The sequence below is a fragment of the Microtus ochrogaster genome, linkage group LG3, assembly GCF_000317375.1.
Source record: "Microtus ochrogaster isolate Prairie Vole_2 linkage group LG3, MicOch1.0, whole genome shotgun sequence".
Lineage (NCBI taxonomy): Eukaryota > Metazoa > Chordata > Mammalia > Rodentia > Cricetidae > Microtus > Microtus ochrogaster.
In genome coordinates, this window is record NC_022029.1 from 32,822,173 (window position 1) to 32,843,705 (window position 21,533).

The 21,533-nt window shown below is 46.4% G+C and overlaps 1 protein-coding gene across 1 annotated transcript; it reads left to right on the forward strand.

Moving 5' to 3' along the window:
* The first annotated feature begins 4,928 nt into the window (after positions 1–4,928).
* LOC101981108 (cytochrome c oxidase subunit 7A-related protein, mitochondrial) lies at positions 4,929–15,445 on the forward strand. Its single transcript, XM_005360749.1, has 3 exons — positions 4,929–5,078; positions 13,267–13,398; positions 14,631–15,445. Exons 1-3 carry the CDS (start codon positions 5,007–5,009, stop codon positions 14,769–14,771), a joined length of 345 nt encoding a protein of 114 aa, XP_005360806.1. The 5' UTR covers positions 4,929–5,006; the 3' UTR covers positions 14,772–15,445.
* Positions 15,446–21,533: the final 6,088 nt, after the last annotated feature.

Here is a 21,533-nt window from a genome sequence, read left to right on the forward strand (position 1 = left end):
CTCATTCACTCACTCATTCATTAATTCCAACAGTCTATAAAAGCAGCACTATATTGTGTTAGCTCTGCAGGGCAGAATGACCCTTGAGCCACTTTCCGTGTGGCTTGAGCACTTGGAAACTGTCACTCAACAGTTCCTCACATCCATTCAGGGTGATCAAAGAATATCTTAAATAAACTATTAGTTTGGGGTATAAATCCAACAGAAACATCTTCTAAATTCTGATTTATATGCCTTTTTGGAAGCTTTTAGTCCTGTTTTGTTTTGTTTTTTCACAGAATCTCACTGTGTAGCTCTGGCTAACCTGGAATTCATTTGTAGATCTGGTTAGCCAGAAACTCACAGTGACACAACTGCCTTTGTTTCCGGATGCTGCCACTAAAGTGTGTGTCACCACAGTAGGACACTTCTTAGGGAGTTTCTGTTATCGTCTGTGTATATATGGATTTATGAAGGTGATATAGACACATTGTGAAATGTTCAGTCCTGAAGACATGTGTGACACAGAGAGCAAGGATGCCCAGGGATTAGGAGCACCCCTCTGTCACCTCCAGACTAGGTCTGGCCACTATTTCCCTTCCTTTCTAGGGACAGAACATTATACATGCTGTATTTTTACAGATGGTTTAATGTAAAGTAGCATGAATCTTGTTCGAGAACTCAACTTTTTCTTCTGTGCATAATTAAGTGTATTTAAAATGATTTAAAATAAATTATGAGTCATACCTCAGCCTTTCTTTACCAGTGAAGTGAAATGTGATGTGTCAAACTTGAGTTAAATCCATAATCTCCCTGAATGTGCTTTTGACTTGCTGGTAAGGAAGGCAGGCAGGCAGGCAAACTGGAGGCAGCTTTGTGCACCATATTGACATTCAACAATGAGAAGGTCAGAGTGAGGAGTTGTTGCCAATATGTTCATCCCAAACTGCAATAAAGCTGTGCTAGCAACTGCAGTCCCAGCTGCCGTTTCCTTGCCTCTGGGCTAAAATGTGCCATTCAGACCCGCTACTCCCTGCTACATATATGCCAGGCTTCCACAAAGGGCTCTTTTTAAATATCAGTATAATCCTAGATTTTAGGTTTTGAAGACAAACATCCCCACACCAGTTAAGGGGTTTATTTGACAAAAAAAAAATGGAATAGGAGATGACAGATGAGCTTTCTTTCCACTTGAACATTACCAAATAATTTCACAGTATGTCCCCATGAGTATCATACGGAGAGTTTAGCTCTCAGTTTGGTTTTCCAATGCTTTGCCAGAGATGGTTTTCTTGAGGATGATCAACATTTGGAAAACTATCTATTTCTTTCCCATTCCTGCTTACTTCCTTACTGCCAGGGACGGTAGACATAAGTCACACTTAGAAAAGTGTTGCATCACTGTGACACCACGCCTGGCCTACCCCATTTTCCCATGGGGGACAAACTCAGAGTGGCTACAACCCACATGCACACGCGTCCAGGATAGGAAGGGGGCCATCCAGTCCACATGTTTGGCAACAAAATAAGCAAGAAAGCAAGGAGAGGTGGGGCTTTGGGGTTCTACCCTGAACATTACTTCTTTATGGTAGATATCCCTCAGACAAATGCTTACCAAAAAAAATCAACCTTGTACTTCTACTTCTCACAGGTGACACTAAGGCAGGTAATATAAGAATCCTTGGGAACAAATGTGGAAGGAATCCAAAAGAGGGGTCACAGTCACCTCACCTGTTATGAGACTTACGTGTTTCAGCTCTGCCTTACCTACCAAGTGGCAATCAAAACAAAAAAATCTAATTCTAGGAAAGTTGGAAAATTAAAAATTAAGAATTATTTTATAAGGCCGTTCCTATCTCTGTCGAGCATAACTCAGTTTGAAATGTATATTGGCTACCTATCCACGGTCTAAATGCTTTCACAGAGCAGCCTGCCAGGGGTCATTAGCACGCAGCCTGCACAAATGGAGAAGCTGTGCCCTTTCTCCTTCACCAGCCTTCCTTCCCACCGGCAGGTGCACTTCACTCCAGTCACTCAGCAGTCCATGAGCGTCTTCACCCTCTGACTCCTGGGCACTGCCCCTCAGAATAAGGTCTGGGACAACCTGAAGGCATATTCTGAGAAATGAAGATGTCCGCTTTGGGTGTGCAGTCGCAAATGAGGACAGCGCTTTCGTGCTGTCGGGGCGGGCTGCATTTTATTTGGGAAATGAGGGGAAAGAATCTTTCCATGATCAGCCACTCCATGTGACATCAGCCCACACTCTGCTACTGACATTTTATCTCCCACTGAACAGCCTGGCTGTTGTAACATTTTCAGGATTCTTAAATTATGTCTTGCAAGATCTAAAATCAGAAGGCAGGGACTTCAAGAAAATAACCAGTGTTGACAGGCACCTTTATATTTCAAGAAGCTGCTACACCTTAATGCTGCTAGAAGTTGGGGAACATTCTCTCCCACTTCTTCCAAAATACGTCCAGAAGATAGGAGGGGGTAAGGACTGTCCTGAACCATTCAGTTTTCTTTTTCTAGATTTATATAAATCTAGGGAAGAAACCTTTTCTTCCACCCAGTCTTGCTAACAAGCTTATTATTTTTCCTTAGGATAAAGAATTCCAGCATATGTTTAATATAAAAGAAATTAGAGCAGTGGCTCTCAACCTGTGGGTCGCGACCCCTCAGATCCCATATCAGATATCTTGTATATTCTTGTATATTAAATACTCAATATTTGTATGATTCACAACAGTAGAAAAATTACAGTTATGAAGTAGAAACAAAATAATTTTATGTTTGGAGGTCACCACACCATGAGGAACTGTATTAAAGAATCACAGCATTAGAAAGGCTGAGAACCACTGCATTAGACTAATCAAGATGTGACCATGTTAATTAAGGAACTATGATAATTAAACTTCTTATTTATAGGCTAGTACTGTGGAAAAGTGAAAGGAACAACAGGCTAGGTCACAAATGGCATACGCTTTTTTTTTTTTTTTACGGCATACGCTTTATAATCTCCTGAATGGCTGAGTATCAGACCACGGACGAGGAAAACAGAGTAATGATGGCTACTCCTTCACTGAGGAGACAAAAGAGGTTTCAAAAAGGGTCCTGACGAGGCTCAAATCATGCAGCCATGGAGACACTGGAACTCAAACTGAAAGTGCAATTTTTCTTTTAACATTATACCATGGCTTTGAAAAGGCAGCGACTTGATTGGCTTACCATTAGAAGCTGCAGTCTTTGCTGTCCATGGTATTGGAGCTGCTGAATACAAAAACAGTATTTTATCCAGTGTATACCTTGCTAGCGTGTATCCTGGCTCCAGAGTGCTCAGCCTCGATCCTTGCCTTTGTGGGATGGATTTATATCTATTTATCTGTAATACAGTGCTTTAAAGTGCAGAATCTTGAGCCCAATATCTCTGCCACTAATTGCTGACCCCAGCAAGTTGCTTCCTTTTACCGGGTCTTATTTTTCCCGTGCTGTAAAAACAGAGTTGGCCACAGTATTTACTTCATAGGGTTGTTGTGGAGATTCAACACATTTGTGGAAAATTCTGTGTCGAGCTTAGCACAATCTATCCATTAGGAACTTACATTTAAAATGTAGTATGCATAAACCTGTAATGAGTGTGCCAGAACTTCTGCTTAGACGATAAAACTAAAAGCTTGCTCCATCCCTGGGGAGTAAGAAATCAGCACACTCCTTTTATAAAGTTTTCGACACACAGTGGAAGCTAAAACCACTCCGCATTGCACTGAGTACTACGATAACCGGAAAGTTAGAACTGCACATCTTTCCAGCAGACGGTACAGATTTCACAAGTGTTTCCAGACCACTGAAGTTGTTCATCCCAAAGAACAGAGAGGCAGGAAAGAGATGAGCATCCAGTACCCATAAACGCAGATGACAGTAAATTCTCATTCAGAAGGTTCAAAATGTACACATAGGTGCCTTAAGTTAAGGTTAAGTGTATGCCCTCTGCACAAATCCAGTAAGTTCTCTCTCTCTCCCTCTCCCTCTCCCTCTCCCTCTCCCTCCCACTCCCTCTCTCTCCCTCTACTCCTTTTCCTGTCACTTTCTTGGCATTCAGACAGGATTTCGCTTACAGGTGTTCTTGCAGTCGCGGCCGGCTCCAAGAGGTAGTTCTTATATTAACTGAAATTGCTAACAACCCTCAACAGATACTAAATAACTCTCAACTGGAGCGGGACCAGGACCCAGGATCCAGACCCCGCCCCAGCGCCAGACCCCGCCCCAGTGTCAGGCCCCTCCCCAGTGCAGACCCCGCCCCAGTGCCAGACCCCGCCCAAAGTGTCAGGCCCCTCCCCAGTGCAGACCCCGCCCCAGTGCCAGGCCCTTCCCCAGTGCCAGACTCCGCCCCCGTGTCAGGGCCCCTCCTCAGTGTCAGGCCCCTCCCCAGTGCCAGGCCCCGCCCAAGCGCAGACCCCTCCCCAGTACAGACCCCGCCCCAGTTCCAGGCCCCTCCTAAGCGCAAACTACGCCTCAGTGCCAGGCCCCGCCCCAGTGCCAAGCCCCTCCCCAGCGCAGACCCCGCCCCAGTGCCATGCCCCGTCCCAGTGTCAAGCCCCTTCCCAGTGCCAGGCCCCTCCCCAGAGCAGACCCCGCCCCAGTTCCAGGTCCCGCCTAGAACCCGCCCTGTCTTACTGTGGTGCGTTCGGCTGCCGGCTTGGTCCACAGAACGCTTGCGCATTTATCAAGGCGTCTTGCAACTGCCCTTCTTTAAATTAGCGAAAAGAGACGCCTGAGTTTTCGAAAAGCCTCAAAACGGCCTCTTTCCGTGTTCTTTTAGAGGTCGTTTTTGTTTCACTGTCTTGAGAACGTAGTTTGTTTCTTTGACATGGTTTAAGAGAACATGTTTTCAGTCAGGCGCTCTCTGGACAGTCCGCATCCTGGCTCAGGGTCCCTGCGCCGAGCTTTGGGCGGGCCAAAAGGGAAGCGGGGTCCTTCTCTAGGGCGGTCGCACAGGCAGCGGTTGTGTGAAGCCGGGCTCAGGCAACATGTACTACAAGTTTAGCGGTTTCACGCAGAAGTTGGCTGGAGCTTGGGCTTCGGAAGCCTATAGTCCGCAGGTACGAGTTGTGCCGCGCCGCCTCTGGCGGGAGAACGGCGGCCCCGAGGCAGGTAGTCGCGGAATCCGAGCCGGAAGAGGCTTCTGCCGGCAGATCGGTTCGGTCTGCTGGTGTCTCCTGGTATTTAGCCACACTGCCTTTTCTCTAAGGCATATCTGTGTTGTCTCTAGGGCATATCTAGTCAAGGTTTGCACGGCACAGAAGTTCGGTCTGATACCCTGAGGGAGTCAAGGTGACCCCTGGGGTGGCTGCCTGTTTAAGGTGGATTTTCCGTGGAAGTCTGTGGTGCACAGAATGTGACTTGAATTCGTACTTCAGCTCTCCCTTGTTACCAAATGGAAGGGCGGGATTGAGACTCTTGCTTATAAGGCGGATTTCTTCAGTACAAGGGAAAGCGTAGGAAGTGACACGTAAGGAGGCTTACACTTTCATTAATTACAAAGTAACAGACTTTGACTATTGGGCTAACTGACATCCAGGTCCTGCTTAGAGCCTACCAATGGTGTTTCCGTCTCCAGCCTCGGTGTTGTGAAAATGTGGTATTTTGGAGCTCCATTCACTTTGGGTTAGTACTGAATTTAGCAGCCTTAGTTTTGTAACTTGAATGGTAACTTTTTGTGGTGAGCCCTTTTTGATTCCAGGCAGCAGTGATTTGGGTTAAATGCGGTATGTGTCAAGAGAGCAGCTTTTTTGGCAGATGGTGCTGGATACATGCTATATATTCTCCAGAAGCTCACGCTGAATCATTGCTCAGAGTAGCGCGAGAAAGCTTGGTGGAACACGAAGCTGGAAAACCTTGATTAGAATAGTAAGTGACCTGTCTAGGCTGTTAAAAAAAAAAAAAATACTCGGTTATTATTGCCCTGTGGAGCACACTGCATTGGTTAGGGGGAGAGAGTTAGAGCATGGCTTCAATACAAGATTAGATGAACTTTCAGGATAAAGGAGGCCAAGAAGGGCAGAATTTGCTTTTAGGGGAGGACGAGGAAGAAGAGCCTTCAGCTTCTGATGCTATGTCATGTCTGGTGCTGAGTTTATGACTATGTCTGTTTCAGCCCTTGGTTGGTGGGCTCTTTGCTGAAGGAGAGGTCATTCAGGAAGTACATAAGAAAGAAAGAGACTGTCTTTCCATTATGAAAAGTGACAGAAATGAGGAACAGTCCAGCCAGGGTCAGAGGGGGAGCTAGTGTGGTGTCACTGAAACCCAGTGTAATGAGTTGTAAGGGAAGAGTTGTCAGTGTGCTGATTGATTTCTTGTACAAAAGATGTAGCGAAGTGCTGTTTTCATTGTATCTTCTGTAGTGTGTTTTCAGAGCACAGATCATGTATTATGCTTAGGGAGGCTTTGGCTTGTGTATGTCATGTAACCCACTCCTTTATTAGTGTGCAGATTATTAATCATATCGTCCTTAGGAAGGTTTCACATATTCTCTCCCTATTAAAAATCCCTGTCTGCCTTCCCATTTTGGCGTTTCTCGCTATAAATAGTTTTGAACCCTTTGTAAACCCCACAACCACAACATGTACCCTCCTGTATAAGGCTGATTTTAAGTGTACTTTTGAGGTTCCTTCTGCTAGCATTCAGGCATTTACACTGGTCTGCTCTCAGGTCTTAGCAGGACCCAGCAGCAGCAGCACCGTGGCTGATGGAACCACTAGTGGAGTGCTCTCTCTGTGCACACACTGCATCCCCTACAAAAGGCGAGCCCTTCTCACCCCACTCTCTTTCCTTCTGACCTCCCGTGGGAGCTCTGTGACCTTGTGGTGCCCTTTGACTCCAACCTGCCGAAGTTGTCTTCGCACTGATGCTAAACTGTTAAACCTCACGCTAATATATGAGTGTTTCATCTTATAGATATGTCACTCTCTTGTAGTGGTTGTAGATATGCTTGTTAAAGTATTTTATTTTTTATATGTAAGGGTGTTTTTGGCTACGTGTAAGTCTGTGTTTCTTGTGATTGCCTGGGGCCTGCAGAAACCAAATCCCCTGGAACCAGACTTAGACACAATTATGAACCTCTATGTGTGTGCTGGGAATTGAACCTGGGTCCACTCCAAGAGCAGCAGTGCTCTTTACTGCTGCGCCATCTCTCTAGCCCTGTACATATGCCATTAATGGAGCTAGCTGTAGCATATACCCTATTGCTTCAAAGGAGAGAGTAAAAATTCTCTAAGTGGCATTGAAATAAATTGACACTCAGAGCAGGGATTACCTAAAGGTGTTCTTGATATAGACAGGGCTTTCAGAGTTTTTGGTATCCCTTGAATTAGATTTCACTCTAGTATTAGAATTTCTAAGTTACTTAGAGCTTTTATTTTTATAGTTCTGGGTATTGAACCCAAGGCCAGACAAGTGCTTTGCCACTGAGCTACATCTCCAGCTCATTTAAAGTTTTCTTAGGCCACATTGAAAGAGGCAGTTTTGGGTAAGCAGTATATGAATTGTAGATTCAGAGTGATGTGGGCACACTACCACAGATAGCACTAGGGAAACCAGGAGTGTAAAACTGGCAGGCGTTCTCTTCAGTAAAAGGGTTTACACCTGTTTCTACCCAGAAAGCTTTGAATGGATGTAGTTAATAACCTGGCGATCCTTTGTTATCTGCAGGGCCAGGCTTCACCCGAATCCCCCAAGACTATTAGGCTTATCCCAGACTTGTGGGCTTATTTCTCAGTCAGTGGAACCCATTCTTATGGAAGAGGTCTTAGGTACTTTGCAAAAGACATGCAGTCATACCTTAAGCTTTGTTGTGATAATAGTCACGTGGAAACTTTTTTCCAAAGTTGTTCTGTGCTTAAATATGTCAAAAATAAACTGCTTGGGTCAGACTCAACACCAGCTAAGTCGTGTTGAACAGGATTTCCTTCTTGCCTCGCCCCATAGTTCCTCTGCCTGCTGTAGCATTTGCAGGAACCCCCAACAAGCTCCCGCCACCAACATGGCACTCTGATTCTGATAATTAGTAGCATTTTATCTTCTTTTTTTGTACACAGTGCACTGTAAGATGAAATATTTGTACCATTCAGTGTTACATAAAGCGAATAAGTAGCGTGCATTAAATGACCAAACATGGAAATGCTGCTTGTGTAACAATAGCACAGAGATTTGTAAGTCAACTTGATGGCAACTAATTGTTGGGGGCGTATTTTATAGTGGCTGATAAAAAAGCATTCGTCTTTCGTTTTTGTGATGTGTGCCACAAATAAGTTGAGGCATGTGAAAAGGTACTTGACATTACTAGTCATTAAGGAAAAGCAAATCAGGACTGCAGCGAGGTACTACTTCATGTCTTGCCAGAATGCCTGTAGTCAAGGACAGACAACAGCTTGTAGAAGTGAACACAGGGAAACCAGAAGCCTATTGCTTTGCTGGAGAGAATTTAAAATGGTGCAGCCACTTTGGAATGCAGTTTGGTGGTGTCTTAGTTAGGATGTTGGTTGCTGTGAAAAGACCATGGCCAAAAGCAGCATGGGGAGGAAAGGTTTGCTTCTGTCTTCACTCTCCAGTCACACTCCGCCACTGAGTGAAGTCAGAGCAGGACTGAAGCAGAACCCTAGAGCGGTGCTTCTCAACCTTCCTAACACTGCCACCCTTTAATACGGTTCCTCATGCTGTGGTGACCCCCACCACAAAATTATTGCATTGTTACTTTAACTGTAATTTTACTACTGTTAGGAATCATATGTAAATATTTGTGTTTTCAGATGGCCTTTGGCGACCCCTGTGAAAGGGACGTTTGCCCTCCAAAGAGGTTGAGAACCGCTGCCACAGAGGAACACTGCTTTCTAGCTTATTCTTACCTCATGGTTTGTTCAGTCTGCTTTTTTAAAGCACCAAGGACTACCACCCCAGGAGTGGCACCACCACAGGCCAATGTTGGCGGCATTTTCTCGAGAGTCCCACTTCCCTGATGACTCCAGCTTGTGTGCAGTTGATGTAAGATTAGCTAGCATAGGTAGTTTCCTAAAGGGGCAAAATATGATTTTACTATATGACCCAGCAATGGTAGTTAAGAGGCTACAATGATAGTCTAGGTGTAGGGAAAGGAGCTGGGGGGGCGGGGAAGCGGGGGAAAGAGGGGCAGACGGGGACTATTGAGTGAGTAAGTTTGGCTGTGGAGGTGAATCATGAAGGCCCATGATAAAATAACTATATTTTATAAGAAACTAATTAGAGATGAGATGCAGAAAGTTGGGGCAGAATATGTCCCCTTACTGATGAGTGGCATCCTGGGGATGAGGAAGGCGTATTTGAGGCAACATGCGAATGGGCGCGCTTTCCCTGGAGACCGGGAGCTCCCGAGTGGGTTGGTAGTGATTTTGAGGCATTTGGAGTGTGAGGTGGCAAAGGGGCATGGTGAGGATGTCCAGCTTCAGTTAGAAAGGATTTGAGCCACTGAAGAGTTCATAAATCAGAGGTGAACAGATTGATAGGTTTCTAACATTTAAAACTGGGTTTTTAAATTTATTTTATGTGTATTATGAGTGTTTTGCCTATGTGGATGTATGTATATCACATGTCTAGTGCCCACAGAAGGCGGCCCTGGTTCCCCTGGAGTTAAGGATGGTTGTGAGCCACCATACTGGTCCTTAGCCAGAACAAGTTCCCTTAACAACTGAGCCTTCTCTTGAGCTCCCCAATAAACACATTTAAAAAAAAAATGGAGATAATTTTCTGTCTCCACCTGCCTCAGTCCTAAAAAGCAAAAGAAAATGCCGAACCTATCAGCTTCAGGAGGAAAATCAGGTTTACTTTGCCTTTAAATCTTTCAACCGGAGACTGGGGAGGTGACTAATCCATTAGGTAGCACACCACTCTTTCACGGGACCCAAGTGTGGCTGTCAGTACCCAAGTCCATTGCTTACTACCTGAGACTCCAGCTTCAAGGGATGTGATGCTGTCTTCTGGTCTCACACCTGCATTCGCACATACACAGATGTGCTACCTCTGCCTCCATTCACACATACAATATGCATAATTTAAAAATAAATCATTTTTTTTTCTAATGTGAGCTGGACAGGCTGTACAGCAGTACTGCCAAACCTGCTACTGCTCACACTGTACTTAATAAACCTGTTTCCTTTCTTGAAAATTGAACCCCGTGACCTGGCACAGTGGAGTAATCCCAGCATGGGAGGTAGAAGCAGAGGGGCAGGAGTTCAAGCTCATCCTTAGCTACGGAGTAGGTTCTAGGCCAGCTTGAGCTTCACGAGACCCTATGTTAAACAAAACACAATTTGGAGCAGTTAGAGGCTGGAGGAGGCATTCTGTGGCCCTGTCTTCAGTCTCCAGGACACATTCCTTCCTTGAATTTTAGCAATTAAAACAGGAAGAATTTAAATGTGTAAACTGTTTAGAGGTAGGGTTATGTACAGTAGTATTAAACAGTAAAGCCTGGTTTTGCTTAGGTTAGAGAATCTTCCAGGTGTTTCCCCCTTGCTGCAGGAGTGGAGGCTCTGCCATCGATTGCCGGTTCTTAGGCTTCAGTTAGGAGTCTACCTTTTGTTGAAACTAGCCCTGGTTAGTGCAGTTAGCAAATGTGTATGGGAGATGCTGTCTGTTAGTCTTGGGAATGTGATCAGTGACCGAAACATGCTAGAATCCTCTTGTGGGACTTATGTTGCACAAGGGGGAAGTTAGCAAATAGAGAGGGATGGAGCGTGTTGGGTGGCAAAGTGCTGTGGAGGACGAGGCATGAATGGCTAGCTTGTTTGCAGGGTTGGGAGGGGTACCCGTTAGAGCCGGGTGCGGTGCTATAATCCTATCACTTGGGAGGCAGAGGTGGTAGAATCAAGAGTTAAGGCTAGCCTGGGCTACAGGTGAGTTAAGGGCCAGCTCATGATACATAAACCTGGCTTAAACAGCCAAAAAAGTGTTTTGGAAAAGTTTCCCAGGGGTGAGGAAAGTACAAGCCAAGCCATGTAGAAATCTGAAAACCATTCCAGGCAAAGAAATATGTTAGAGTCCGAGAGGCTTATAGGGCATGGGGATTGGGTGGGCTTAGGGAGCAGGAAGGGACTGAAATAGGGGACTGAAGAGAAGGGTGCGCCGTGCAGAACCCTAAAGCTTTTTAGAGCTTGGGGTTTGGTTCTGGGGGAGCTTGAGTCTCCGGAGTGACTAAAAGACAATACTTCCAAGATCTGGAGCAGCTGAGAGCACTGGCTGTCCTTCAGGGGATTCCTTGCCCCTTTCTGGTGGCAGTCGTGTGTTGCACAGGCATGCTTGCACTACAGGCATAGGCGCACTACAGGCATACATGCACGTAAGCCATTTCCTGGTCTGGCCGGCTTTCCGGAAGCCCAGTGCTGCTTAACTGTCTGTCTGGAAACACGGCTGTTGGTTGCTTTAACACTGCTTGGTGATTTATCGCGATGACAGCAAGATGAGGCACCATCATATCCATTCTGTTTACCCGAGGGCCAACAAACTGCATCAGCAATGGACAGTGTGGTAAAAAGAGCTGAGCTCCATTGGGGAGAATGCACAGCTCGTAAGAATTGATAGTAACCTTAACAGCCTGTGCTCTGAATTTTTACAGTGAATATATGAAATCGCTTAGAACTGTCGCGGTGACTGATATTCTTGTGCGTGTCTGGTGTAGAGCGAGTGAGGGTCATGCCTGTTGAGTGAGTGAATGCGCTGCCCTAGACAGGCCGTTACTGCAGCAGAGCAGCTGCTCTTCAAGAGTGCCTTTGTTTGGTAGGTTTAGGTTTAGAATTAATGCCTAGTTGGTGGGGGCAATGTTAATGTTTCATTAAATATATTTTCATAATTCATTCTTATCTTCCCTCCTCCCTCCATATTGATTTTAGATATTGATCTTTAGATCTTATCAGTTACAGATAAATTTCTCTGAGAAGTAAGAACTCCAATGACTGCAAAGGTCAGACTTGAAACTTCTTCCAAACATAGAATTCTATTTTTCCTAGGTAGAATTTAAGGGGATGATTTTACTGGCTTGTAATTCTTAATCTTAAACCTTAGTATCCATATTGTTTGGAGAACCGTCTGTGTGTGTTGCTTTGCAGCATTGTACCTTCAGATAAACATCACAGCGTTCCCTGGGTTTGGGGTGCTGGGGCTGCACGCCTTCAGCAGGTGCTTTCTCTTAGAGGTGCTGGCACACGCCTTTAATCCCAGGAAGGCAGGGGCCAGCCTGGTCTTTTATGGAAAGTTCCAGGACAGCCAAGGCTACAAAGAGAAAACCCTGTGAAAAACCAAACCAACAAGGCAGCCTTTTAACCTAGCACTTAGGAATGGTGGCACGGGTGCCTTTGTCCCACCTCTTGGGTGGAAGAGGCAGGTGAATCTCTGTAAGTTTGAGGTCAGCTTGATTCCAGATACAGCAGATTCCAGACCACTCTGTCTAGAAAAAGAAAAGAAAAAGAGAGATTTTGTTTTTGGTATTGATTTTAGCTGTGCATGTCTCTGTGTGGGTATATGCACCTGTGTTTGCGTGCCTGTAGAATTGAGAGAAGTCAGGTGCCCTCGTGGTTGTGAGCCACCCTGCATTGGGTGCTAGGAACTGAACTCGTGTCCTCTGCAAGAGCAGCACATGCTTTTAATGGCTGAGCCTTCTTTCCAGCCCCTGTAGTTAATTTTAGAGGAATTGTATAACTTTAAAAAGAGAGCTGTCTTCCTCAGCTAGCACCTTCTCTCACACGGTGCTGTAAGCAGCCAGTAACTATTGCTAGAGTTCTATTCTGCACCGCTGTTAATGAAATCACATAAGGTGTAGCCTTTTGCACCAGAATTCTGTGCGTGCGTGCGTGCGTGCGTGCGTGCGTGCGTGCGTGCGTGTGTGTGTGTGTGTGTGTGTGTGTGTGAAGCCAAGGTCAGACTAGTTCTCAGGAGCACACCCCACCTTATACACAGCGCTGGGGCTTGAGCTCAGCCCTTCATACAAGAACAAGCGCTTTGTGGACACAGTGCTTCTTGAAGCTCACCTTGGGCCTTGCTTGTCCTTCCTGGTAGAGTTCTTGACAGTTCGCTGTGGGAAAGCAGATAAGGGTGTTTTGTCAGAGGGTTGAGAACTGCCCAAAGGCCTCGTAATGCAAGTGATAGAGACCCTCTTCCTTCCCTTATATAGTTAGTGCTGTGTCTGCTATCCCAGACAGCCTGCCTTCGGAAATAGCTCAGCTGCCGAGACATACTCAAGGCTTGCTGTTGTCCTTTGCTTTTCTGCAGGGGTTAAAGCCAGTGGTTTCCACAGAAGCACCACCTATCATATTTGCCACACCGACTAAGCTGACCTCCACTGTGACGGCATATGACTATGCAGGGAAGAACAAAGTTCCAGAACTGCAAAAGTTCTTCCAGGTGAGCAAACTGAAGGGCATAGATGTGTGCATGGGGGGAGCTTCTGAAACCCGAGTTCATATTAGTGAACTGCCAGCCTCCTTTTTCCTCAAATAGAACTCTTGCTTTTAGTTTGATCCATTAACTCCTAGAACCTGTTTTCAGGTAGATGCTAGTAATGGAGGGAGGATGGTTAATGACCTCATGGCCATGTAACATGCACAGATTTTCAGATCACTCATGTAGAATGGCTCCTCATAATTACTGTGAGAGAACATGGGAGTGCATGTAGTGACGCTGAGTCAGCCAGTGCCTACTTATGTGTCAGACACAAGTGTGTGTGTGTCTGCGTCTCACGTGTGTGCAGAGGACAGAAGAGCCTGTTGAATCCCCAGGAGCTGGAGTTACAGGTGGTGTGGGAACTGACCTGAGAGCAGCAAGGGCTCCTGACTGCTGAGCCAACTTACCAGCTCCACGTAGCAACTTTTGGTAGCCAGTTTTCTTCTGTGTTTGGCTTGTATGGTACTAGAACTCACTGTGTTGTAGGTAGAGGTTGGGAGCCCTCTTAGGTAACTCATCAACACAGAGAAGCCAGAATTGACACTTCAGTATGATCAATCTACTGAGAGATAACCAAGCACCTAGTGACCTGAGTGCTGGGGAGTGCAGAGCCCACTACAGCTATCCCACAGGGTTGCCACCCCCACAAAAGTATGTTCAGGTTCAGCCCACCTGGCCATAGAGCATTTTCATGTTGCTCAGTGTAAGTCTTAAATCTGATGAGTAACATCTAAGAGGCTCTTGGAGTCTGCACAAAACATGGATTAAATATCCTACAGGACTGGATTATAAGCGAGTTTTAGCCAATTGATGGAAGGAAGGCCTGCTGGTTAGAGATGGACTGGAGCATCACTAACTGACCATATTCTGACTGTGTGCCCTATGATCAGAACATTCCTTGTACCTGTGCTGGTTCAGCTGCTGGTTGTCTTGCTTTTTAAAAGCTTTGTAGAGTAATATAAAGGCCACAGAAGCATGGACTTGGCTGTATAGTGTTGCCTCAGACTCCACTGTAGAGAATGGCTTCATACTAAAGTCTTGAGCCCCATTTTAAAGGAAGGCAGTGACCGGTGTCTCGCCACAGTCTGGTGTATCACAGTGTCCCACTGTGTCGCCTTTAGGGAGTAGTTCTGTTCAATCTGTTGTAAAATCTTGTCTGATCGGCCAGCTTATTGTTAATCCTTGCTCTCCAGAAGGCTGACGGTGTGCCCATCCACCTGAAACGAGGCCTTCCCGACCAAATGCTTTACCGGACCACCATGGCGCTGACTATTGGAGGGACCATCTACTGCCTGATCGCCCTCTACATGGCTTCACAGCCCAAAAACAAATGAATTAGCCTGCCGGGACTGGTTTACTTTGTGGCATAAACCCTTTGAATTTTCAGTTTTCGGATTTTTTTTTCCCACTTGGATGGTCTATTAACATTTTTGCAAACAAAGGAAAAGATAAGAGCACAAGCATTTCGGTTATTTATGAAATGCAGACGGCCTCTTGGATGTCAGACTCATTGGACAGTTAAGACTGTCGTTTGAGGGAGTGACACTAAGCCATATTTGTGCTCCTGATTTCCCTGGAGGCTCTGGATGGAAATAGCTCACTGCCTCATTAATGGCAGAGAGCCTGTGCTCAGGGCGTCTGGGACTCGAGGCTGTGTCTCAGCAGGAACTCCAGAAGCCTTTCTGGGTTAGGTGTGACTGAGGGAGGAAGACAGCAGCTGGAGAGGTCCGGCATATGAAATGAGGGCTTCAAGTTAGTCTTCTGGGGACTTTTTCCATCTTGTTGTGAGATGTTAGTAGAAATATTTGCAGTCTGCCTGTTGTTGGGCAGTTTGTTTCCAAGGGTTATTGCTGCACCCAGCCCCTTAATAAAATGTTATTTCTCCATCATGGAAAAGAGAACACTTGTCAGTGTTGCGCTTTAGATGGCTGGACCAGAAATTCTTCAATAATGCTATGGCTTTAAGTCATGATTTATTTGACTGTGGAATAAATACATGAATAATAATTTGTGTCTCACTCTGTTTCATTGGCTGATCTGGAACGCACTGTGTAGACCAGGCTGGCCTCAAATTCACTCTGCCTCCCGAGTGCTGGGATTAAAGAGGTGTACCAGCTTGAGATAAGATCCTGGTTAATAAAGAGAAATGAAATAAAAACTAAACACCTCCCCCTCAACAACTTGTGCTTATAAATTTTTGAGGGGGTGGGGGTGGTGGGATGCAGCACCTCACAAGCCCCTTCTCACTTCCTTGATGAAAACCCAGTGTACCCAATCTTGTGTTCCCATGGGGACAGGGGCCGTCCCACTTGCTATGAGTTCAAGAGGACAGCACCAGAGACAGCACTCTCTGATCTCACGTTTTTTTCTACACACTCTTGGATTTTGAGGGTTTATTATAGATGTAAATACCACCCACTGACCAAAGCTGACAGAGCACCAGTCTGGGGCATTAACATATTTATAAGGCATTTCATAAACATGCCCACTTAGCAAAACAAACCACAGCAGCTCCCTCATTAGTGTCGGTCATCTCCCCAGCGATGGGCTTCTGATTGAATTCAGAGTGACAGGTGAATTTCTTGTAGAGCAGCCCTCAATTCCAATTGGAAAGCAGTTGGTTACTCCTATGGGAGTCATGCCACTATTGCACCGTAGGCACATCTTGCCTGACAGATTGGTAGATAGCACTCGGGGCCCACTTCCCCAGTCAGGTGGGGAAGGACTTGCTGTTGATTGTCCTCCAGCAGCCTGCTTAGTGTCCTCTAAAGCTTGCCAGTGGAGTGGAAGCTTCTAGCTCAGTCACAGCTTGCTTTTGCCAGATCCTGCAAACAAAGGGTTATTATCCTCACCAACAGGATCTTACCATCCAGTCCTACTGGGCATAAACAGCAATAGCAATAATGTTTTGGAGGCCTCATTGACTAATAGCTCATTGGGAGGTAACCTGTCCCTGACACTAGGATTTCCACTCAATAATCTATGACTTCTAAGAGCATTGTTTGCTACCCACACAGGGTACCTTCGTTCAAACTCTTGATTTAACATGGACAGTCACGGGATGTTGGAGGAGTTTTTCCTCTCATCAACTTCGTATGTCATCTGTGCCTTACCAATAATGAAGTTCCCAAGAATTTCACAGCTGTGCCTGGTCTTTGCATCGAGTGTAAACTGATAGCCCATGCTCAGGCATTTGGCTATGCTTCTATGGCTCTCAAATGCTCTTCTAAGTCTGCAAACATGGAGAGCTTAGCATCCTATCAACCAAATGAAGCCTTTTGCAAAGGGTGGGCAGGCCCACTGAAGGGCCACTACCCACCCGCCATTTCAAGTACAGATGGCTCTCAGGGATCAGCTAAGGGACTCGTAAAGAAAGTTGTTTACAAGGTCCTATCGTTTTCTCAAAAGGATCGGGGCTGAGTGTAGCATGGGTGGGAGGCGCTGCGCCAGGCCTCTGCAGCCCAGCTGTTCTTCAGAAGTCCTGCTGTCTCCTCCTGGGCTTGACTCCTGTTGCTCTGACTTACCTAGGTCACCAGGGTGCATAGCTGTGCTCTCAAGTGCTGTACCTGATTGGAGTCGAGCTTCTGGGACCTGACCATCTCTGGGCCCAAACGCGGCAACCTGCTACCTCTCTACTGGCCACAGCTGCCTTTCTTAAGGGCACTGGGGTGGATGAACAATTTCCAGTGTAATTAGTGCCCAGCTTACTCTCCAGGCATAACTGCCCACTCTTGTGACAAGCTTAACTCTTTTTTCTATTTTTGAAAACTTAGTTTTTATTTGTATACAAACAGCATACCCTCCCCACTTTTTGTCCTCTTTACCCAGTCTCCCTATCCTCCCAGAGAACTGTACACAGTGTTCAGGGATGGAGCGACCAGGAGGCCCTTGGCTCTCTTTACCCCCAGGCTGAGCCCCAGCTCACACATTCATTGGCAGACTTGGACTTTAGGTAGGAGCAGCGCACACTCTACAGCTTTGATTCCACTGCCAGGCAGGAGCAAGAGTGCATTCCTGTTGTGGAATTTATTATTTATTTATTATTTGTTTGTTTAGGTTTTTCCAGACAGGGTTTTCTGTGTAACAACCCTGGCCGTCCTGGAACTAGCTCTCGTAGACCAGGCTCACCTTGAACTCACATGGAATAATCTTTTTATACACTGTGAAGATGTGTCTCTGCCAAGGTTCCTTCTGATTGACTTAGTAAAGAGCCAAATGGCCAATATCTAGGCAGGAGAGACTAGGTGGGTCCAGGCAGAGTGAGGAAGGGGAGGACACAGAGGAAACAGGAAGTGCAAAACGAGAGGTAAAAAGCCACAAGGCAAAGCACAGATTAATATAAGTGGGTTAATTTAAGTTCTAAGAACTAGTGGAACAAGCCTAAGCTACACATTGAGCTTTTATAATTTAAGTCTCTTTGTTGTTTTTTGTGAGCTGGTGGCCCAAAGAAAAATCCATCTACACGTTCCTCTCCTGAGGGACCAAAGCAGATATTGTCTAACCAGTAAATATGGCAGGACTAAACTGTATTTAACATTTCTGGGGGCCAGGGTGTGGTGGTTTGAATAGGTATGGCCCCCATAAGACTTATATGTTTGCATGCTTGACCCACAGGGAGTGGCAATGTTAAGGGTGTGGCCTTGGTGGAGTAGGTGTGACCTTGGAGAAGTGTGTCACTGCAGGGGCAGGCTTTGAAGTCTCCTGTTCAAGCCACACCCTGTGCACAATCTTCCTTCTGCTGCCTGTGGATCAAGATGTAGAACACTCAGCTCCTTCTCCAGCACCATGTCTGCCTGCACAGCACAGTGTCCTGCCATAATGATTCTGGACTAAACCTCTTAACTGTAAGCCAGACCTAGTTAAATGTTTTCCTTTATACTCACTGGGCAGTGGTGGTGCATGCCTTTAATCCCAGCACTGGGGAGGCAGAGGCAGGTGGATCTCTGTGAGTTCGAAGCCAGCCTGGTCTACAAAGTGAGTTCAAGGACAGCCAGAGCTGTTACATAGAGAAACCCTGTCTGGGCAGGGGGCGGGGGGTGGGGTCGCCGTAGACATGGTGTCCTTTCACAGCAATAGAACACTAACTAAGACAAGTGGGCTGTGCAGCCACAGAGTCCCAAGTTTTGGATCACTCTGCACAGCTCCTTGTCCATGGCCTGGCCTGTGATGTCAATCATCTGCTGCTGCGGGATGGAGGTGCTTGCTATCAGGCCCATCCAGTCCAGTATTGCTATGGAAAAAAAATAAAAACTGCAGGCCCCAGTTGGCCATTTCCATCTCAGAAAAGATGGAACTTCGGAAGGGCAACCCGACAGTAGAACAAAAAAGTCTGGGGAGCTGTGCAGGAAAATTTGAATGGAGGTTAAAGATACCTCGAGACAAAAAAGCCTTTGGCCTGGTGACCTCAAATCTTGTCAACTGAAGTAAACACAAATCAACCCTTCCAGGGGAGAGATGGTCACAAAGCAGATGGAACCAGCTTCAAAGGACTGGGTCCAGTCAAAAGCACCCCAATCAGTTGTTCAGAGACTACCCAAAGACCGTTTGGTGCTATTTGGGTGTGTGGTCCCCAGAAAGTATCGGGCTGTGCCTGCGTGAGCAACAGAAGTAGCTGGGCGGTGATTCAGCAGGTGTGGGTGCAAATTTAGTTTGTTTTCTCTGCACTGCTGTGTCGTATCTACTTCTTAACCCTTTGCCCAGCCTTCCGGGCGCATAGACACCAAATTCGGCTTCCACTAGTTTTCCTCCTTCGAGACCCACACCCTACTCTGATAGATATTACCACATCACTTTCATGTGCCTCTGACAAGCCCCCCTTTGCCTGTTTTTATTTCTCACACCCTCTTGATTATTTCTGCACTTCACGGGCCTGATCTACAGGCCAGTTTAAACCAGCCAAACTTCCAGAGTCAATTACAACTTGGAATGACCGTGTCCTGCCATGGGGCTTAGCAAAAGCTACCGAAGTCTTCTACCAATGCCCATATCCCTGCTGCATCAACTTTTTTCAGATGTGGGGGCAGGGCGGACGCTATATATACTTGTGTGTACGTGTTGGTGTGTGCACATGCATTTGTGTGGGTACCTATGGAGGCCAGAGGACAGCCTCAGAGCCTGCTGAGTAGAATAGACTAGCCGGGCAGAAAGCCACAGAAACCCACCTTCCTCCACCTTCCCACATGCCACCTTGCTTGGCTTTCTGGAGTTCAAACTGTGGTCTTTGTGCTTGCAAAGCAGGCTGTTTACTGATTGAACTACGTCTGCAGTCCCAAACTCAATTTTTTCTTAAGTCCTGTGAACACAGTGCTATTTGGCCCTAGGATCTGGGCACCAAAACTGCCTCTTTGATGCCTCGTTCCCAGTAATTCTAGTCCTTTTCTGCCTTCCAGGGCATGAAATTAACGGGGCTCTCGGCCAGCGCTAACCAACTGTCCCTAATGGCCTGCAGGAATCAATCCATTAGGGACCGAGTTCCCTCAGATTTCCTTACATTAACTGCCAATTTATCCCCAGGGAGGGGACTCACGAGTCCCCTTCTGGCAACTGTTGGCTGCCTAGAAATCACAAGGAAGGGGCAGAGTCTCATGAGCACCCTGTCCCTGCATGATGGGACTCTTAGGAGTCCAAGAGGGCGTGTTGTTCTTGACTTCCCTCTGAGCCAAACAACCACCATCTTGGGGTGTTCAGCTGCTCCCACTAACAAAAGGATTATTCCTGCTGGGCTTGTGGACTGTTCACCTCCCTTCCTGGAAGGGTGGGGAGGGTTACAAGACTATGACCTAAGTACCCAGCCTCTCCCTTCACCTGGTGGAGGCAAATCGGCCTTAATCCCACATGACCAAGGGGAGGGGCTAGAGCATTTAGGCTCTGGAGGACTGGGGAGAAGTTCCATCTGTGTAGGTATGGGAAAGCGCGCATCCCTGCTAGGTCAAGGCTTTCCCGATGCAGCGTTGTTGGAAAGAAACACTCAAACCATGTATGGAGCCCGTGACCTACACACTCATTGTCCCCCAGAGTGGACTTCTGCATCCTTGGAAGGAGGAGTGGAAACTGTTTATATTGCCCTCTGGGAAGCACTTTTAGCAGCTGAGCCACAGCCACACCATACCTGGAGGACATTACACAACACCTGAGCTTCTGGTTGGTGAGGATTTTTGTTTTATATCCAGGATCCAGTTAAAGAGTATAATAACATGAAATTTCCAAATGAAATATCACCTTTAGTCCACAACAGCTCCCGGTGTCCTTCCTGACACTGAGTTATTAAGGAGTCCCAGGAAGTTGTCTTGTGGGGACATGGTCTCCCCTCGGATGATGCGGTGGCCTGTTTGTTAGGCAACACTTGTTCTATTTTTGGTGATTCAGAGCTCACATTCCTGTCAAAGCGACTGGACAGATTTCTCCCCCAAGAAGACATCTTTTCCCCTGGTGATCTGAAGTTGTCTGCGGGGTGTTTGAGAGGGTACAGTCCTGTGTTTAGCTGCTCCTGCACTCTGGTGGTAGTATTACCTGGTGAATTTTGACTGAATTGTTTGTTAATTAAGGTAATTGTAAAAAGTGACTTTTTCTTTGTTCTTTTCTGGGACTGGAAAGATGGCTCAGTGTTAGAAATGTCCACTGCTCTTCCAGAGGACCTAGGTTTACTTCCCAAGCCTCTTGTGGCGGCTCACAGTTATCTGTGATTCCAGTTCCAGGGGATCTGATGCCCTCTTCTGGCCTCCACAGACATCAAGCATGCATGTGGACACATACGTGACACTCAGGCAAAACGTTCATACATATTCATAAATCTTTTTTTCCGAGACAGGGTTTCTCTGTAGTTTATGGTACCTATCCTGGAACTAGCTCTTGTAGACCAGGATGGCCTCAAACTCACAGAGATCCACCTGTCTCTGCCTCCCGAGTGCTGGGATTAAAGGTGTGCGCCACCAACGCCCAGCTTATATTCATAAATCATTTTTAAAAGTGTGTTTTCCCCCTCTGGGACTGGAGAGAGAGCTCAGTAGTTAAGAGTGTTTACTGCTCATGTAGAGGACCCAAGTTGATCCCAGCACCCACTGCAGGTGGCTCACAAGCACCTGTTACTCTAGTACCAG